This window comes from Petaurus breviceps, unplaced genomic scaffold (assembly GCF_028583685.1).
Source record: "Petaurus breviceps papuanus isolate PSGF00001 unplaced genomic scaffold, PetGlider_PUasm1.0 90692, whole genome shotgun sequence".
NCBI classification, from domain to species: domain Eukaryota; kingdom Metazoa; phylum Chordata; class Mammalia; order Diprotodontia; family Petauridae; genus Petaurus; species Petaurus breviceps.
Window position 1 is genome coordinate 1,751,951 of NW_027187313.1, and position 17,792 is coordinate 1,769,742.

General features: G+C 38.1%; 1 protein-coding gene across 5 annotated transcripts in view; it reads right to left on the reverse strand.

Annotated features, from left to right (window-relative positions):
• The window catches only part of RALGPS2 (Ral GEF with PH domain and SH3 binding motif 2), a 257,390-nt gene that overhangs the window by 23,501 nt on the left and 216,097 nt on the right, over nucleotides 1-17,792 (reverse strand). For 4 of the 5 annotated variants that reach the window (XM_069065477.1, XM_069065480.1, XM_069065479.1 and 1 more), the window contains 3 exons: nucleotides 16,516-16,621; nucleotides 15,176-15,267; nucleotides 385-6,379 (listed from right to left, as the gene is read on the reverse strand). In XM_069065477.1, coding sequence (XP_068921578.1) covers nucleotides 6,350-6,379; nucleotides 15,176-15,267; nucleotides 16,516-16,621 — 228 coding nt within the window. In that variant the 3' untranslated portion in view covers nucleotides 385-6,349. Of the gene's footprint in view, nucleotides 1-384; nucleotides 6,380-15,175; nucleotides 15,268-16,515; nucleotides 16,622-17,792 lie in introns of those variants that run through there. The other variant, XM_069065478.1, reaches the window with a different exon arrangement.

Sequence of the window (17,792 nt, forward strand, 5' to 3'; positions counted from 1 at the left end):
ATTTTTAAACTCTTTTGGAAATGATCAAAGCATCAGAGAATATTATGAGCTTTAAGAAATCTGAAGAGATCATTTCATAAGCTCTAAGAACTCATTTTAAGAAACAATCTGATAACCATACAGTATTTTAACTCTTTGTACTATGTAGTGAGAAGGGATACAAAGGCTTCACCAAACTTTGATGAGAGTCTATGGTGCAAAAAATGTCAAGAATCCCTGATATAGTGCAATCTCTCATCATTTTATAGATAAAGAAACCAAGGCTCAGAGAAGTATAAGTGATTTCCACAAGATCACAGTTGGATAGTGATAGATTAGTCTAGAATGAGTCTTACATAGCTACAGGTGACCAATATGAAAATGAAGACAATACTTTGCACTATCTAAATTTTAAGTAATTTATTTCAGTAGAAAGATTTCTGAAATCTGCACTTAAATTCATTTTAAACTAGCTTATGCAAACATACATCACACGCGCACTCACATATTAAAAATAAACAAAAATTCCAATGAGTCAAGATGCACATCACTCAACGAGATCATAGTGCAATTGAGTTTCTCTATCATGACTGTACCCTGGGGTAACCGGGATAAAAAGGAACAAAAATGGCTTGTGTTTACCGCATGTTAACACTATTTCCTATCTACTTGGATATTGATTCCCCCAGATTTTGATCCTCACGAGATTAAGTCTATGACTCTCTCCTCCCCACTCTAGCTGATCTTGAAGCATTGAGTTTGTCAATAATCAAGGTGTCAAAAGCCCTAGAAATCCTGGTAACTTATTAACAGGTATCATTCTAGAGCCTCTCTCTTTCATTATGTTGCAACTTATTTGCTTAATATGCTATCATTGGATCACGTTTGTGAGTAGCACTAGTAAGACATACATCATAAGTGGAAACAACACTGCTAGCATCAAAAGACCTAACAGTCATACTGCTTTTGGTTTGTTAATTCAGGAAAGGCATTCAGCCAAAGCCACCCGTTCCATTCCAACAATCCCACCACTATTCTGAAGTACAAACAGTTGGACTCAAAATTTAAATTTCACTCTGCTAATAACTCCAAAGGACCTGGTTAACCTTTCACTGGGCTTCAAAGACCCATTAAATAGTTGATTATGCTTGTTCAATATCACACTAGCCCTTTAAAAAGGAAACATTTTAACACAACATGTTAGTTGAACAACAGTAGCTCCAATTCTTATGATGAATTCAGAAATAAAAGCTTCAAGCTTTTAGAAAAATATTTAGCTTTCATCAGTAAAAATTAATTTCATTTATTTCCTCTCATTTTATGTATTCTGAGCTTAAAACCCTCCTGTATTCAAATAATGCTTACATAAATTTTGGTGAAAGAGTGTTCTTGAAATTAGTTTTTACTAAAGAATAATTATACAATTAAAGGGAAATATTTCATAAACTTTAAATGATATTAAACAAGGGCACTAAGAAGTTGATGCTGATGATGTCTAGCTATCCTGTTATATTTTCAAGCGAACATTAAGATGACTAGTTTAATGACTGACTGACCAAACTAAGGAGAAGGTCTCATTACTGCCTACGATACAATCTTAAACTAAGAGCTAGTTAATTTTCCAGTCCAAGATTTTAGCAACTATAGAATGATTTCCCCTTAATACCTTTTCCCTTGTTACATTTTATCCTTTCCCAAAGCTCTCGAGAAAGAGAGCTTATATTTATTTTTTGCTGACAGAAGCATCTCTTAACAAGACATCAGATAGTTCTCAAATCGTTTTTTAAAGGATTTGTTTAATGACAAGGTTTAAGGTACAGGACAGAAGGGCATACAGAGAGGTAGTATGTCTAAAAAGGCTCAAAACTCTACGGAGGACTCTGATAACAACCTATAGCCACCTATTAACGTACGTTCCCAGTTTTAGGTTTAGCTTGGTGGAGAGAGGGATAGCACACACTCTTGAAAAAAGAGGGGGCAGCACACAAACCATTGTTGTTATTACACTCTCTGCCCTAGAATTGGTCTTCAAATTGATAAGGCACTGACCAAATTTTTCTCACACTATATAACTTGAATCTACCCTTTCAATAAGCTCAGTGTTTGTATATACAGATTTCTTTTTATTAGAACCCTCCATGTAGAATGTCATCTAAGACACAAGCCATTTTTGGGGAAAACAAAAAAAGGAATTTCAATCATTTTTAGAAGACTGATTTCACATGGAGAATAATTCATCATCAATGTGATTTAATACTAGTTCTCACATTCAGAAGCCTAGAGAAGGCGGGATGTATCACATTGACCGTGAAAACAATCTGACTTAAAAAAAAAAAAAAGAATATGAATCGTTTAAACAAAAGGAAAACCCACAGTAAAATGCCACTGAAAAAGTCAGACAGACATCAATACGTGCTTTGTCACATCTAGACTTAGAAGAGTCGTGTTATTGTTCTAGCAGGACATAATCTAATTCCCCATTTGCAAAAAGGGATCCAATTATCCATTAGGCCTTTGGAGCCTGAGATTTTAAGGCCTTCTGATGGACAACACTGCTGTAGTTGGCTCCTCATTCTCAGAGCAAGATGTTACTTGGACTAGTAATTTAATTGTGCTTCAGGAAATGGCTGGGAAACCAACACTAGAACTAGAATCTCTTTTTGACAAAAATGCAAGTCTTCCATTGTCTGTTGATTCATTTTCCATTTGATAGCCTCTATCTGTATTACGGCAATAAACATGTAAAGCACAGGGTGACAAAGAAACAAAACTGGAGTACATTTTCAACAAGAAAAACTTAAACTAAGCCTAACTGGTCAGATAAAACCTGAAGCACAGCAAAGAAGGGCAAACAGAGATCAGAAGACTACTTATTAGAGGGCCCCAACCATAACGCATCTCAGTCAGTCTCCTAACATTTCTTGTGGCCCTCTATAATAAGTCTTTTGGAAGACGATTAAAAATCAGTACAAATATCATGCTGCTGTAATCATCCTTGCTTTCAGTAGATTGAACATGTAGCTATATCAAATATCAACACAGTTCATACAGTACATAGTGCAGTAGTCATATGGCATTTTCCACAGGAAATAGTTTTGTAAAAATGAATCACATGCCTAGGAAGAAAGAATACTTGAACTCAAACTGTTTGGATCCCTTTCTGTAATGTCAATACAATTAACATTCACACAATGGAGAAAAGGAAGGTGTGCTTGACCAACTCTCTTTTAAGTCTCACAATGTGGAGAGGTCCCTAAAAACAATACTCTGAAGACACAGCATCTAAAGCTTGAACATGGATGGGAATCACTAGTAGAAGTGTACATTCAAAGTAAAACGAAATTTATTTTAGTTCCTAGACTCTTAGAATTGGGGTCTTCTCTCTATACTAAAAATACATTTCAATGTTAGAATAAGTTGTTAAACATGTGCCTCAAATGAAGTGTTTGCTGATGTTCATTCATAGTTCTGGATATGTGACTTCTAGGGTTTATTCCTTAAATCAGTTAAAATTCCCGCCTAAGTATATTTATTGTTGGTAAGAGGAGGGAGGAAAAAAAAGGACACATTTATGACCTTATTTCAAACATATAAAAATTGAAGTGACAGCAGGCTTAATAAGACAACAACAAAAAACTCATTTACTGAAACAGGAAACGTGGTTAAGAACTTTAGTGATTTCGCTATACTAGGAGATCCATCTGAATGAACATCAGTAAAACAAAAGTAGTGAACTTCTGGAATGTATCTATGTTTTAACTGATGACTATTATTTGTAAATGTAATGAAACATTATGATAATTTTGGCATCAATGACAAATATCTTGAAAGGGACCAATCTGAAGTTAGAGATAATTCAAGAATCTTGAATATATCTGTGGGCCACATGGAATTATTACAATCAAATTTCGGCAATTCTTCAATGCATAAGTGGATTAAAGAGCTGAAAATATCAAACACACCTTCCAACACAACATGGTTCTGTCTTTGGCAAAACTATGACATCAGGCTCTGACTCCCAGTTGCATATTTTTGCTCTAACATGAGAACAGAATGGTTAGCCTGCAACATTAGCTTATATATATTTAAAAATCCACAGGTTTCTCACCCACATTAACTCTTTTAAAGTATACACACTGTCAAGAACACTTATTTCTGAGAAGAAACAAAACACATTAAGGAATTTTTAAAAATGAAAGACAAAATTAAAGATGTGCAAAGTCTACATAGTAATACTGCTGGCTATGCAGATGGTGTCTTTGCTATATACCCAACATGGGTCAGACTCGGGGGATGCATGAATTGAAAAACGATACTCCTGCCATCTTCCAATTCATGTCACTTTCCAAAATAAAACATTTTGAGTCAAAACCATTATCTCATACAATAGACAAAACAGAAGATAATGGACACTAAATCAAATGTTTCTAACTGTCTTATATCAGATACATACTAAGCAATTGTTACATCCTTTTCAGAAACAAAAAGAAATCTACAGAACTTAATGCTTAGAAAGACTTCGGTCTCGTAACATCCCCTTTCTCATCATAATTGATCCTTATTTATTTCTGGGTTTAATAATATTACCTATTTAAAATTTCACTGGATCAAGGGCTAAATACTTATGGTAAAAAGAAAAAAAAGGTAACATCTTCTAAGAAAATGTGTGTAAAATTATTCATTTTCCATAAGGCTAATTTTATAATAGGAATGAAGAGATAGAAATCAATTCCTAGAAAATGTCATGTGATATTTCTTAATTTGAACTACTTTTAAAATATGAGGGCTTCAAAAGTTTACTTGATGATAACTGTGCAGCTGACCAAATAGTTAATTTTTGTTCAAGTGCTCACTTTAAAGTTCTGAGGTGATAGGATTTAGACTGTATTGTAATCATTACTCTCCTCCTCTTTATATTTCTGTAGTTAAATGGAGTGTTGCATAGAAGACAGCAAAATTTGGTAATTCAAAACGTAGATACAAAATTTAACTAATAGGATATGATTCCCTGTTAAATGTCTTTACTAAGTTTCTAAAAAAAAGTCTTATTATAAAGGGTGACTTGTAGAAGGAAGGTTTTTAAATTTTAATCTATGTCTCAAATTCATTCATACATTATATATTTTCCCTTTCAAAATGACTGTTTTACTACAGCCATCTTAAAGTAAAAAAAAATTTCCATGTTCAATTTATTAAAAAAACCAAAATCAGGTACACAGTGGGAAGACTTTAAACACAATGTGCTACCGAGTTTCTTCTCGAATAATAATTAAAATGAGTAATTTCAAGAAAATAAACTCTGGCACTCTGTAGTTTAAACACTATAAAAGGAAAGTTCCTGAATTCTGATCCCATCAAGTATGTAATATCTTATTGACATAAATCATATGTGACTGGAAAACTGGATGATGCTTCCAATTATGTAATATGGGTATTGTGAAATCACCTTTGGGTAGGATGTCTAGTTTAAGATTACAATTCTATCCTAAGTCTCTCTCCCTGTCATTCAATAATGCAAATGCCTGTAGACTCAGACAATGAGACTAAATTTTAAACCCAGTTAGAAATATCCATGCTTTTCTGGATCTTTCAATAAAAACAATTCTCCCCTCCCCCCTTTGGGATCTGGTTTATGACTACTCAGCCTTTGTGGCTCCTGCAGAAAAGAATGTTCCCCATACAGTACTAAGAATTGCAAGTTTAGTGTTTAAAACAACAATAAAAACATTGACAACAACAACACTTCCCTCACCCCCCCAATCACATTATTACAATTACAGTTCTTCCACTCTTGGTCTGAGAGAAGAGTGTGGGGCTACAGATGAATGGAATATGAGAGAAGTTCTTAAAGTGAACTGCTGGTATAATCCCTAGAATGTGAAAATTTCTTTACATCCATAGTTCAAACCCAGCTCCTAAAGTAACCCTTAAGAAATGTTTTACTTTTTTCTTTAAAGAATATCTAAAAAATGTGATTTCCTCCCCCCCTCCAAAATTAGTAGAAAGTTAAAAGAAATGCAAACTAGCTACAATCTACCCTAAGCACAGCACCGCCAGAAGTCTCACACACACTATTTGGTGTTTCATGTTGTTTTTCCTTTCACTCTTTAAGGCAGTGGTTTCCACAGGTCAGTTCAGAGAAAAGAAGCATGGTCCATGGCAGTTCATGTTGCAACTCCAATTTTTCACTTTGGGAGTATCACTCATTGTGAGTCCATTCCCTGAAGTGAGTGCTTTTTGTTTGTTAAGAGGCCGAGCCCGCAGGCGCTGTCCTGGCACAGATTTGTAAAGCTGGCACCTGTTCCTCAGGTCCTCACTCCACACTGGTGAGCCACAGTTCATCTGTCTTCTTTTTTAGGTTTTTACCCTTTTATTCAAAAGTCATCAAGTTGGTAGGAACCTGAAAAGACAATAGTTATGACTTGGATTTTTGTCAAACAGTCCCAATATCTTATGTCATACAGGCAAGAAGCTCATGTCAAACTTTCTAATTTGAGATTATCCAGGGAATCCAAATTGTAAATTAAAAAAAAAATGAATTATAGTATACTAAAAACATTCTCAGTTTAGCGCAGTGGTGTTGTACTCAAATAGAAACCTATCTCTGTGAGCTGCATATTGACTCAAAAGCCCCGCAAATTATCTAAGTCATATTATACTTCTGTTCATTTTTTAAAATGTTTCCCAGTTATATTTTAATCTGGTTGCTGTACTGCAGTTTTCCTGGCAGCAAGTTTGACACCTTTATTTTAGAGGGTCTAGAAGAAAAGAACCCCACCACAACACAAACATGCAGATCAAAAAAGAGCTCAGCCAAAATCTTTGAAGTGAATTAATACGTGAAAAATAAGTCCTTTGACTCCACTAGAGGAAGTACAGAAATTCGATTTAACGAACATTTATCAAGTGCCTACTGTATGCCAGGCACTGTACTAAATGCTGGAGATACAAAAAGAAACAAGAAAGTCCCTGCCCTCGAAGAGTTTACAATCTAACGGGGGATACAATTGTAAACAAATATATACAAAGTAAGCTGTATCGGGACAAATGGGAGAGCACTGGAAGGCTTCCTATAGAAGGTGGGATTTTAACTGGGACTTAAAGGAAGCCAGAAGAGATCCCAAACGACTTTTCCTCTGGTTCTCTCTCTCTATATTGTTTACTCAGGGCTGGAGCTATTTTCAGCAGTCTAATTGCTTGAGGGTGGTAGAAAGTACATCCCTCCAATAGGGCACTGAACAAACAAAAAGTCTGAAAGAATTAATGTACTTTCCAAGAAGAAGTTACTGTATTGAGGCAACATTTTATTTAAGAGATCATGTACTCAGGAAAACACCCATGAAACAGGAAATAATTGAAAAAGACCCTTGGCAAAGCCAAAACTGATGTTACCAAGTTCACGCACTAAAAATTAGTGTGGTTTAAGGTTCATTTCCACTATAATATGTACCTCAACAGTCTCTGAAATATCATGTCATAACACATTTAGATATGACAGAAAAGTTCCATAATGACCTTTAATCATGAAAAAAAAAAAGATTTATGTTCGTTAGAAGGCAAGGAAGTATAGAGTTTATTTTAGGAAGAGTTGGGTTTGTTTTTTTTTAAGTGGCTAAAATAAAGTCCTGGAATGTCAATTCAGTGATCTGGAAAATTCGCTTATGTTCCTCATCTTATTTCTCACCTATGTTGGATGATGAAGAAACAAAACCAGCAGCTCACTTTTGCATATTTTATGTTTATAAAATGGTATTGAAAAAACACTATCATCCTCCGTTTGCAAATGAGAAAGCTGAGGCTCAGAGAGGTTAAATTAATCAGATAAGGTCCAGCTAGCAAGTGGCTTGGTCAGAGCTGGAACCGAGCTCTCAACACTTAGGCTTTCCCTACGCTATCACCATGTTGCCTTTCTGCATTGGACATCACTCACCATTAGTAGCAGGGTCAAATCCCTAATGACTCAGTTCCCCTGCCCTGAACTTGGAATAAAACTATGGGAAACTCATAACTTCTCTGGGTTTCAAGTTTCCTTATCATACACATAAAGAGAAGCTTAGATTGTATATTATCTTACATTTGTGTAATGTTTTAGTTTAAAAAGTACATTAATGTGTTTTGAGATATTTAAAGTGTCTTACAGCTTTAAAATTCTATGTAAATCCTCCGAAGACTATCTCTAAAAAGAAATGTTAGCCAGTAAAGATAGTTGTTAATTCTGTCTTCTTCCAGTGATAAAATAATAAAAAGATTTTCTCTCATTATCAATTTTTTAAACACATCCTGGTGGAAGAATGAGTTGTATTTTATGAAAATTATGGTGTTTGTACAAGGAAAATCGGAGGGGGGGGGCTAGTTATGACTGAGAGAGCCAGTAGGTAAGTAGCCCAATAGTTACACTAGCATTTGAGATCTGTGAAAAGAACCAGAGGAAGACTTCCAGTATGATAGATTAGCTACTCTCTAGAAAACTCATGGCATCCTGGACAAGAGTTGAACACGATGAGAAGATGTAGGATTCAGTCAGTATAGGGACTGTACCACCACGTGTGGAATGTGCTCACTGCTCACTTCTGCCTGTCGATACTTAGCTACCACAGAGACTTGGTTCATGAACAACTTTCTAGAGAAATCTCTGTGGGGGCTCTTCTTTATAAATACTCTGCCTACCCAAATCACCTCATGCTCATTGGCTTGTGGAGCTCCTCAGAAGAGCACAAACTTTTTGAGGTCAGGGACTATTTTGTTTCTCTCTTTGAATCTCTAGTTCCCTGAACATAATGTGAGTTCACAGATGCTAAATGAGCTTGCATGAGTGAAAGAAACACTCATGCTCAGATGGGGCATCATCAGTCTAGTACCTAATTTTTTTTTGTTATGCAAATTCATAAAGTTGTAAATTGCCTTCTCTGGCTTCTGAATGGGAAATTCTGACTGTTAGAGTGGTGAGTTCAGAAGCTAATGTTTGAGACTTGTCATAGAAAAGCCATAGGAACAGAGTGGGGAAAAGTATTATTTCCTTTTATTTGCCTTTTATTTCATCCAGATTGCTTATATGAGAGGTCTGACAGCTGAGTTAATTATCCAGGGTTTCTCTTACTATCTCAATCAATCATTTTAATAAAAACTATCATTTATATTGTATCCAAAGTGAGCAAGGTAGCTAGGTGGCACAGTGGATAGAATACTGGGGGGGGGGGGGGAAGAAGGGCGGGGCTAGAGTCAAGAAGACTCATCTTCATGAGTTCAAATCTGGTCTCAGACAGTGTGACCCTGGGCAAATCACTTAACCCTGCTTGTCTCGGTTCTTCATATGTCAAATGAACTGGAGAAGGAAATGGCAAACCACTCCAGTATCTTTGCCAAGAAAACCCCAAACGGTGTTAGGAAGAGTCAGACATGACTGAAAATGTTTGCAAAATGCTTTATATATGATGATCCTGTGAGATAAATGTTGTAACTTGCCACATTACACACAGCTCTTCAAGGTGGCTGGCTATTCTTGGGCCATTCATTACTCACTCCGGCTTCAACTTTCTTTGCTCTACCCTCATTAGTTGTGTCAATCTTTCTTTGATTCTCTTCCTACTCCCCAACAATAGTTTAAAAACAAAACCAAACCCAAACATACCCAAACAATTGGCTCTTTCTTTTGTCCTCAGCCTCAGTTTATTTCAGATTTAGGCAATCCTAATAGAATTTTTATGGGGATGTTCTCTTCTAAAAGTGACCTCAAACGTCACCTACTCTACCAGGTACCTGAACAGGAATCTTCCTTTACAATATACTCCAAAAGAAGTCATTTGGCTTCTACTCAAACAGCCTCAGCAATAGAGATCAATAATGATAATAAGCACTCACATTACAACAGTATGTCATGCTTACCAAGTTCTTTCCTTCAGATACCCATGTGAAGTGGGCAGTGGCCTCAGTATTATCATCTTGATTGTATAAGTGGAGACTATGGATCTGAGCAGGTAAGTGACTTGCCTATGACTATAAGCAAGGCTAAAGTGAGGTTTGAATTTAGGTCTTGTGAATCTGCTCCTAGCACTTCTATTCCCTAAGCACTTTTCTGCCCTTCTGTTTTCATTCTGTTACTTGCCTTTGTTTCCAACTTCTATACATAAATTCCCTTTACAATCTTCATTGATATATTTTTAGCATAATTTTGAATTGCTTTCTAAAAAAGTTAAACTAAATCTACCGTAACTGTTAGACAACTTCAATTATATACATGCCATGTCTTTTCTAGATTTGGTTAATAAGTACCCATTCATGTCAGGCTCTTTAAGACAGGGAGTGTCCTTTTTTCCTCTTCACTGAGATCACTTGTCTTTAGAATTTTATGCGTGAGACCTTCCCATCCCTCCTGGGCTAATTCCTCCTGTAAAATGTTAGATCACTGGATCCTCCTAAACCTATCTCTGAAGTCATCATCAAGCATTTATTAAGTTCTTACTATGTGCCAAGAACTGTGATAAAACCTGTAGTTACATAGAAAAACTGAAAACAACTCCTAACCTTAAGCAACTTAAATTCTAATGGGCAGAATAATCTATACAGTAACAGAGTGTTGTAAAGATGGTTATAGTCCTTTGTGCTCGAAGAAGACCAAAATGACAGTACTATGCTGGGGTCAAGATACAGTGTGTCTGACTGTGGCTAATCAGATCAATTAAGCTCAGAGGCTCTACCACAAGTTGGGCACAAGTAGTCCATATGAACATTTGGAGTGGTTATGTCTCTAAGTGTGTGCACCTCACTTTTCTTCTGAGCTACTGCAATACTGTTTTGCTCATAGAACACAGTACCTCCTTTGATGTGGGCATACCATGCTGGGCGGTCCTGTGCCAGTGTCTCCATGTCTCACAATTGATTACAACGTTCTTCAGAGACCTTGAGAGTGTCCTTGTATTTGCTGCTTCTGATCACTAAGTGAGAGCCTGCCTTGTGTAATTGCTCTATAAATAGTCTTTTAGGCAAACGTCTGTTTGGCATTCAAACTATGTGACCAGCCATCAGAATTGCACCCTCTGCAGTAGAGTTTGAATACTTGGTAGGTCACCCTGAAAGAACCTCAATATCTGGTACCTTATCCTGCCAGATGATCTTCAGAATCATGCTAAGACAATTCAAATGGAAGTGGCTCCGTTTCCTAGCATGGTGCTGACATACTGTCCAGACTTCACAGGCGTACAAAAATGAGGGCAGCACAATGGCTCTTTATGTCTTCAGTTTGACAGGCAGTCTAATGCCTCTTTTCTTCCCACAATTTCCTTTGGAGTCTCCCAAACGCTGAGCTAGCTCTGCCAATGTGTGCATCAACCTCATTATCAATGTATATGCTACCTAAGTGAATTTATCCATAGCACTCAAAATTTCTCCATTTGCTTTTCTCCATTAATGAGTGGTTTCCAGTATGGATGGCACAGTGCTGGCTGGTGAAGAGTTTCTCTTTTCTTGGCATTAATTGTCAGGCCAAAATTAGCACAAGCAGCAGAGAACTGATCTATACTCTGCTGCATCCAGTTTTAGAGGATACACTGTGTGCTCAATCATGTGCGAACAAAAAGTCACCCACCAACTCTTCCTCCACTTTAGTCTTGGCTTGTAGCCTTTTCAAGTTAAATAATTTACCATCAGTGCAGGAGTTGACCTCGATGCCAATTTTGTCCTTGTTGAAGGCTTCTGACAACATTGCTGAAAACATCATGATAAAAAGCATGGAAATAAGCACACAGCCCTGTGTCACTCCATGGTGACTGGGAAAGTACAAGAGTACTGTCTACTATCCAGAACCCGGGAAAGCATGCTATCATGAAATTAATGTACAATACAAATTAACTTCTCCAGGGAACTTAATTTTGCCATGATCTCCCACAAGCCCTAAAGACTAGCAGCATCAAAGGCCTTGGATAGATGGACAAACATTGTGTGCAGACCTCTGTTCTGTTCCTGGTATTTCTACTGGAATTGTTGGGCAGCAAACACCATTACTGACCATTCCTCGGCCTTTTCTGAAGCCACACTGGCTCTCAGGTAGATGACTAACTTCCAGGTGAAGGACCAGCCTATTAGGGAGGGCTCTGGAAAGAATCTTGCTAGCAAGGAAAAAGGAAAAAACCCATCTCCCTGTTGCCCCCCTTCCCTGACTGTCCCAGAAAAATCTATTTCCTTTACTTTTACAGAGAAGGAAAATTCAGGCAGCCTTAAGCTACTGAGGAATAGCCTCCTCTTGCCACACAGATCAGGAGATTTCACTGAGCTTTTATATGAGCAGTAGGACCCCCCTGCCCTGTGAATCTCTGGTGGAGTAGAATCAGCACCAGGTGCTTTGGCATGGGAGAAGAGCCTAAAGGCATTCAAAACCTCTTCTTCAGTTGGAAGTTTGGCTAGAGAGGGGCTAACTTCAACTTGAGGTATAGAGTCAATGGCTTACACACTGACGATGACTGTGTTGAGAATGCTATGGAAATGTTCTGCTCATCTCTCCAGCATCACGTTCTTATCACTAATCAAAGTGGCTCCATCAGTGCTGAGTAGCTGAGATGCACCATAGGTCTTTGGCCCATAAATAGTCTTCAGGGCATCATAAAAGTATTCTTTATTATCATTAGCAGTGTAAAACTGAATTTTCTCTCTCTTCTTACTGAGCTAAGAATCTTATATTTCTCTAAGCTTTGCTTGTACTTCATTTTTGAAGGAGTTAAATCCTGCCTTCTTAGAGTGAGACAGACAAACTAGCTATCTTGATGGTAAACCCTGTGGAGTTCTTGTTTTTTTATTCCACAGTTTCTGAATTTCTCCATCATTTTTTGTCAAACCAATTTTGATGTTTTCCAGTGTTCTGACCCAAATGAGCAAATGCAGTGCTGTACACCAAACCTCTGAAAGTTGCCCACTCCTGTTTTGCTCCATTGTTGCCAACTGTGTTGGCTCAACTTTCCCTACAAGTTAGCGACAAACTGTTCACCTTGGGAGAAGTGCTTTAATCTGCTGACATAAGTGAGGGGCCGTCACCTGTTGTCCTGACCAATGCCTTGCTTCTAGACTCAGATGACTCTGGAGGAGAGAGTGAGACTGATGACTTTGCACAGCTCTCCCTCATTTAAATCCAATTCACTTGCAAGTCAAGACATCACCGTCCTGATGTTATCGGTCCTTTCTTAGAACGAAGGACAAACAACAGCAACAATGACATTATCATCGCCATCCTTCCTTGGAACATCAGAAGTCCCTTCACCCAGAGATGGTCCAGCTCCTCCTTCTAAAGAAAAAGTTTCAGAGCTGCATTCTAAGAAAGAACGGGGCACAGAGAAAGAAGAGCTTTCTTCTGCCCTCTCTTCTCCATGCTCCATCCTTTAATTCCCGTTTGCTGGCCCAGGTGACAATTCCCTTTGTCTCTTCACATCCTAGTCTTCTCCTCTCTCTTTGAAGCCGCCTTCCTTCTATTATACTCTTACAAGACACGTATTCTTTCTCCCTGATAACGTGGAGGGAGGGCAGGAGTGCATTTTTTCCAGTCCTTTCACTTCTGAGTCTGGAACAGAGACTAAGTAGTCCTTTTTATACAAATATACAGACACCATGATGCCAGCACAATCACACTTAGCACACTCTCTTGCACGTGACAGCAAAATTGTTTTTGACACCCAAAGCTCCTTGAAGCAAGACCCTAAACTCTCTGACTCCTCTGGGTGATACTCTTGGGTGATTCTTGTGTCGAACTGCTATGCGAAACTAGCCAGTCTTTGAGTCATGAAACAAAACAAATGAGACTTAACCCCTTCATTTCATTTTACTGCTGAGTACCAACTACTCTGCACTATATCCCTACATTTTATGCTTTTTGAACTCATTATAGGTTTATGGTTTATTTAACACTTAAGTCTCTCTCTAAAAGAAAGACTGCTAAAAATGGTGCCCGACAGTGCAATTAGCCCCTCTTAGGACTGTCCTAGATTATTCAAGCTCTGGAGATAGGAAGATCAAGGTTCAAGATGACCTGCCTTTCACACATTCTAGCTCTGTAATGTGTTAGTACCCTAGGCAACTATTAGAGACTATGCCGCAGAGGAGTTGCTGTGGATGGGATTTCTATTCTGAGTAAAATCTTAGGTTCATAGCCTCCCCACCACCATATACTTTTTCTCTGAAAGGACATGCAGAGGTATTCCTAAAAATATAAATATTGTTTTTCAAGTACCAAACTTCTAGGTCAATGGATTTTTCCCCAACGTTATATAGAACTCTAAGGGTTTCTTATAAGATGTTGAGAGAAGGCAAGATGTTTATGTTATGTTTGCTTTATCATTTTGGGCCCTACTATGACTCAGTATTAACAACAGTTCAATTTCCTGAACATGAAAACTCAACACTTAAGGGATCCTACAATCTCAGTATCTGAAGGTCACAATTAAAAATTACATCAGTGCTACAGTTGTTTCTAAATAAAATTCAAACTATGCTTTGGTGTCAACAGCTATCGGTGTTCTTTAAGGGAAGCAACCTGAATCAGTTTAAATGAAAATGGATCAAAACAAACTCTTTTCATTCATTAATTTTCTGTTCTTTGATATAAAAAAGTATGTCTGGGACAGCTAGGTGGCACAGTGAATAGAGTACCAGCCCTGGAGTTAGGAGGACCTGAATTCAAATGTGACCTCAGACACTTAGTGTGATCTTGGGCAAGTCACTTAACCCCAATTGCCCTGCCTTTACCCCCTCCAAAAAGACAAATAAAAAAAGTATGTCCAATCATACTGCCTGATTATGTATTAAAAAGTTTTCAACAAGCTCTACAAAATGCTTGATTTTTTTGTTTGAGCCAATTCTATAGATCAAGTGTCTCTTTAGCGTCACTGGATAGGTTCAGCTGCCAGAAGTGTTTAGCTTTCAAATGAAAATGATAGATGATTCTTAAATATGTGGAGTCAAAGCTAACTGCCAAAAGTAAGTTCCTTGCTGAGAGCACACAGTCCCTTTCTTAGCAGTTTCAAAATTATAGAAATTGTAGATGGAAAAACCTTTTAAGAGAGTTTATTCTACTGCCAGTGCAGGAAAAGACCTGAAAACAATGCCATTTTGTTCACTTCCTATTCAGGAGAAGGCCTCTTATTTTCTCTCAATCACTTCTAAATACAATTCTCAAGTTAAACAGTACTCTAATGATACTCTAAAGAAGCTATCAACTCACCTGTTGTCTGTTGCTTTGGCAGGCTGCACTCAAATGTTTAAACCATAGCATTGCATTCATTCTATTACCAGCTTGAAACTTGTATGAGTTTCCTATTTTTACAAGAAAAAACAAAAAAGCCAAGTGAAAAATGATTAGGCAGAGGTAAATAAAAAGTGTACATACTGCCAATATCAAAAGTCGGTTTACCACCAATGTTTATTTCTGTCATGGTATGTTTTCCCCAAAGTAGGCCAAAATGATTAACCCTCAAATGAGCAAGCAACTGATGAGCATTGGTTAAGTCTTTACTAAGAGCCAGGAAAGGGGACATACAAAGACAAAGGTCAGAGTCCCTTTCTTCAAGGAGCCTGGGTGAGGAGACAACAAGTACAAGTAAAGGTATGTACGAATAAGTAAGGGAATGCAATGGGGGAGGGCATTGGAAACTGAGGGGATTAGGAAAAGCTTCCTGTGAAAGGAGTCTTTAAGGGAACCTTGAAGGATTCTCAGAGACAGAGGTGAAGGGGAAGCAAAGGTACAGAGGTGAGAAATGGAAGAGCAGCAAGAAAGCCACACTGTAGAGGGTACGCAGGGGAGTGGTGGTTTATAAAAGACTGGGGTCAGGTTCTGAAGGGCCTCAAGAGCCAAAGAGAGAAGTTTCTATATGCTCTCAGAGGTAATAAGGAGCCACTGTAGTTTATTGAGTAGGGGAGGGACACGGTCAGATCTGTGCTTATCTTATGTGTAATTACTTTGACAGCTGAATGGAGGACAAACTAGAATAGGGAGAGAGTGGAGGCTGAGTGACCAATTAGAAAGTTATACAATAGGTCACATTAGGGGTGCTGGAGGTTCTAGCTACTGTGAAAGTTCCATTAGGAGAGAGAAAGAGAGAGCTGGGTTCTGGAGGTAGAAAGGACAAGATCTGACAACTGAATAGATGTGTGCATTGAAAGACAGTAAGGAACCTAAGGAGACAGGATGGCACTAAGGCTGTGAGCCTGGTACTTGAAGCAGATTATGGCATCCTTGACAGAAAGAGATATGTTTGGAAGAAAGGTGAGTTTTGAGGAAGAGATAGTGAGTTTTAAGTTTAAAATATCAATGGAACATTCAGTTTAAAATGTCTAAAAAGCAGTTGGAGATGCAGGACCAGAGCTCAGGAAAGAGATGCTGGTTGGATACAGAGAGCTGGGAGGGAGATAATTATGCCTCTGGAAGCTGAGGAAGTCACCAAGTGAGAGGGCAGGGTAGGACAGCATGGCACAGGGCAGAGCAGAGCAGAGCAATTAAGGATATGTCTACCAGGATGGAGTGAGAGGGGAAAGTTAAATAAGAAGGACCCTGGATTCAATTACCTTTCTCAGAGTCTGTCAGCAAGAACAGATCTGGGTGTTCAGGGTCATCAGCCATCATCACCATCCATCCTACCACAGATACATTCTTATTTGATGTAGATTTAAACTAAAAGATAAAATAAGGAACATTAATTAAAAATGAGATAATGTATCTTTTGTTCTAAAAAAAAAAAACTGAGCACATACCCCCAACATGTATAAATCACATACATACACTACTATACTAATGATTATGCATATTATAGAATTTATGCAAAAAAAAAGAGAAATTCAAAAAGGGTAGAAAAGTAGAAATACAATTTTCTAGAGGTATTAAGGTTTCACTGGACATTACACAGAGGCAGCTAGAAAGCTGCAGCAGACAGTAGGCCAGAATTTGAATCATGAGGGCTTGGGTTCAAATCTTGCCTCAGATATTTCCTAGCTCTGTGATCCTGGATAAGTCACTTAACCTATCTGCCTTGGTTTCCTCATCTGTAAAATGGGAAGAATAGCAGCACTTAACTCCCTGGGTTGTTATGAGAATAAAATGTGATATTTGTAAAGAAGTTAGCACAACATCTGGCACCTCATCATAGGCACTTAATAAATACTTGCTTCTTTCCTTCCTTTTACTAAGTAAGAGAATGAGTGACAGTCAGACCTGAATTTTAGGGAAATCAATTTGGCCAATACATGAAATGTGGACTAGAGTGGGAAGAGATGAAGCAAGAAGATCAATAAGGATGTTAATTCAATAAAACAGATGAGAGTTTAAGAGGGCATGAACTGGACTCTCTGTGTGGAGAGAGGAGAGAAAAATATGGACTATATGAAGGGAGAACTGAAATGATTTGCCCTGTGCCGTGCTATCCTACACTGCCCTCTCACTTGGAAACGTAAATGTGGGGTGAGTGAGAATGAGGAGCTGAAGCTGACAACAATTTGCCCCCATTCATGCAACTCAATCTGTCCCCCTCTAAATGACAACAGGGAGATGGGGCTCTTGACAATCACTAGCCCCCAGCCCCTAAGAGGTTCCTGCTCAAGCTGCCAGGTGATCTGTAGGCTGGAGCCTGGTGGGAAGCATTTCCTAATTGCACCTGATTTCCAATTTGAGAGCTTGCAAAGTAGCTATCTGAAGGGGAGTGTTGGGGATAAGTGTAGATGCGGAAAAGCTGGAGATAAACTATAAAACGTGCTATATAACAGGGAGGGTGGAATGTCTATCTTTCTATTGGTTGATCACTCATACCCTGGGGTGGGGGCCCTGGCTCTATCAGAACTTGCCTTTTATG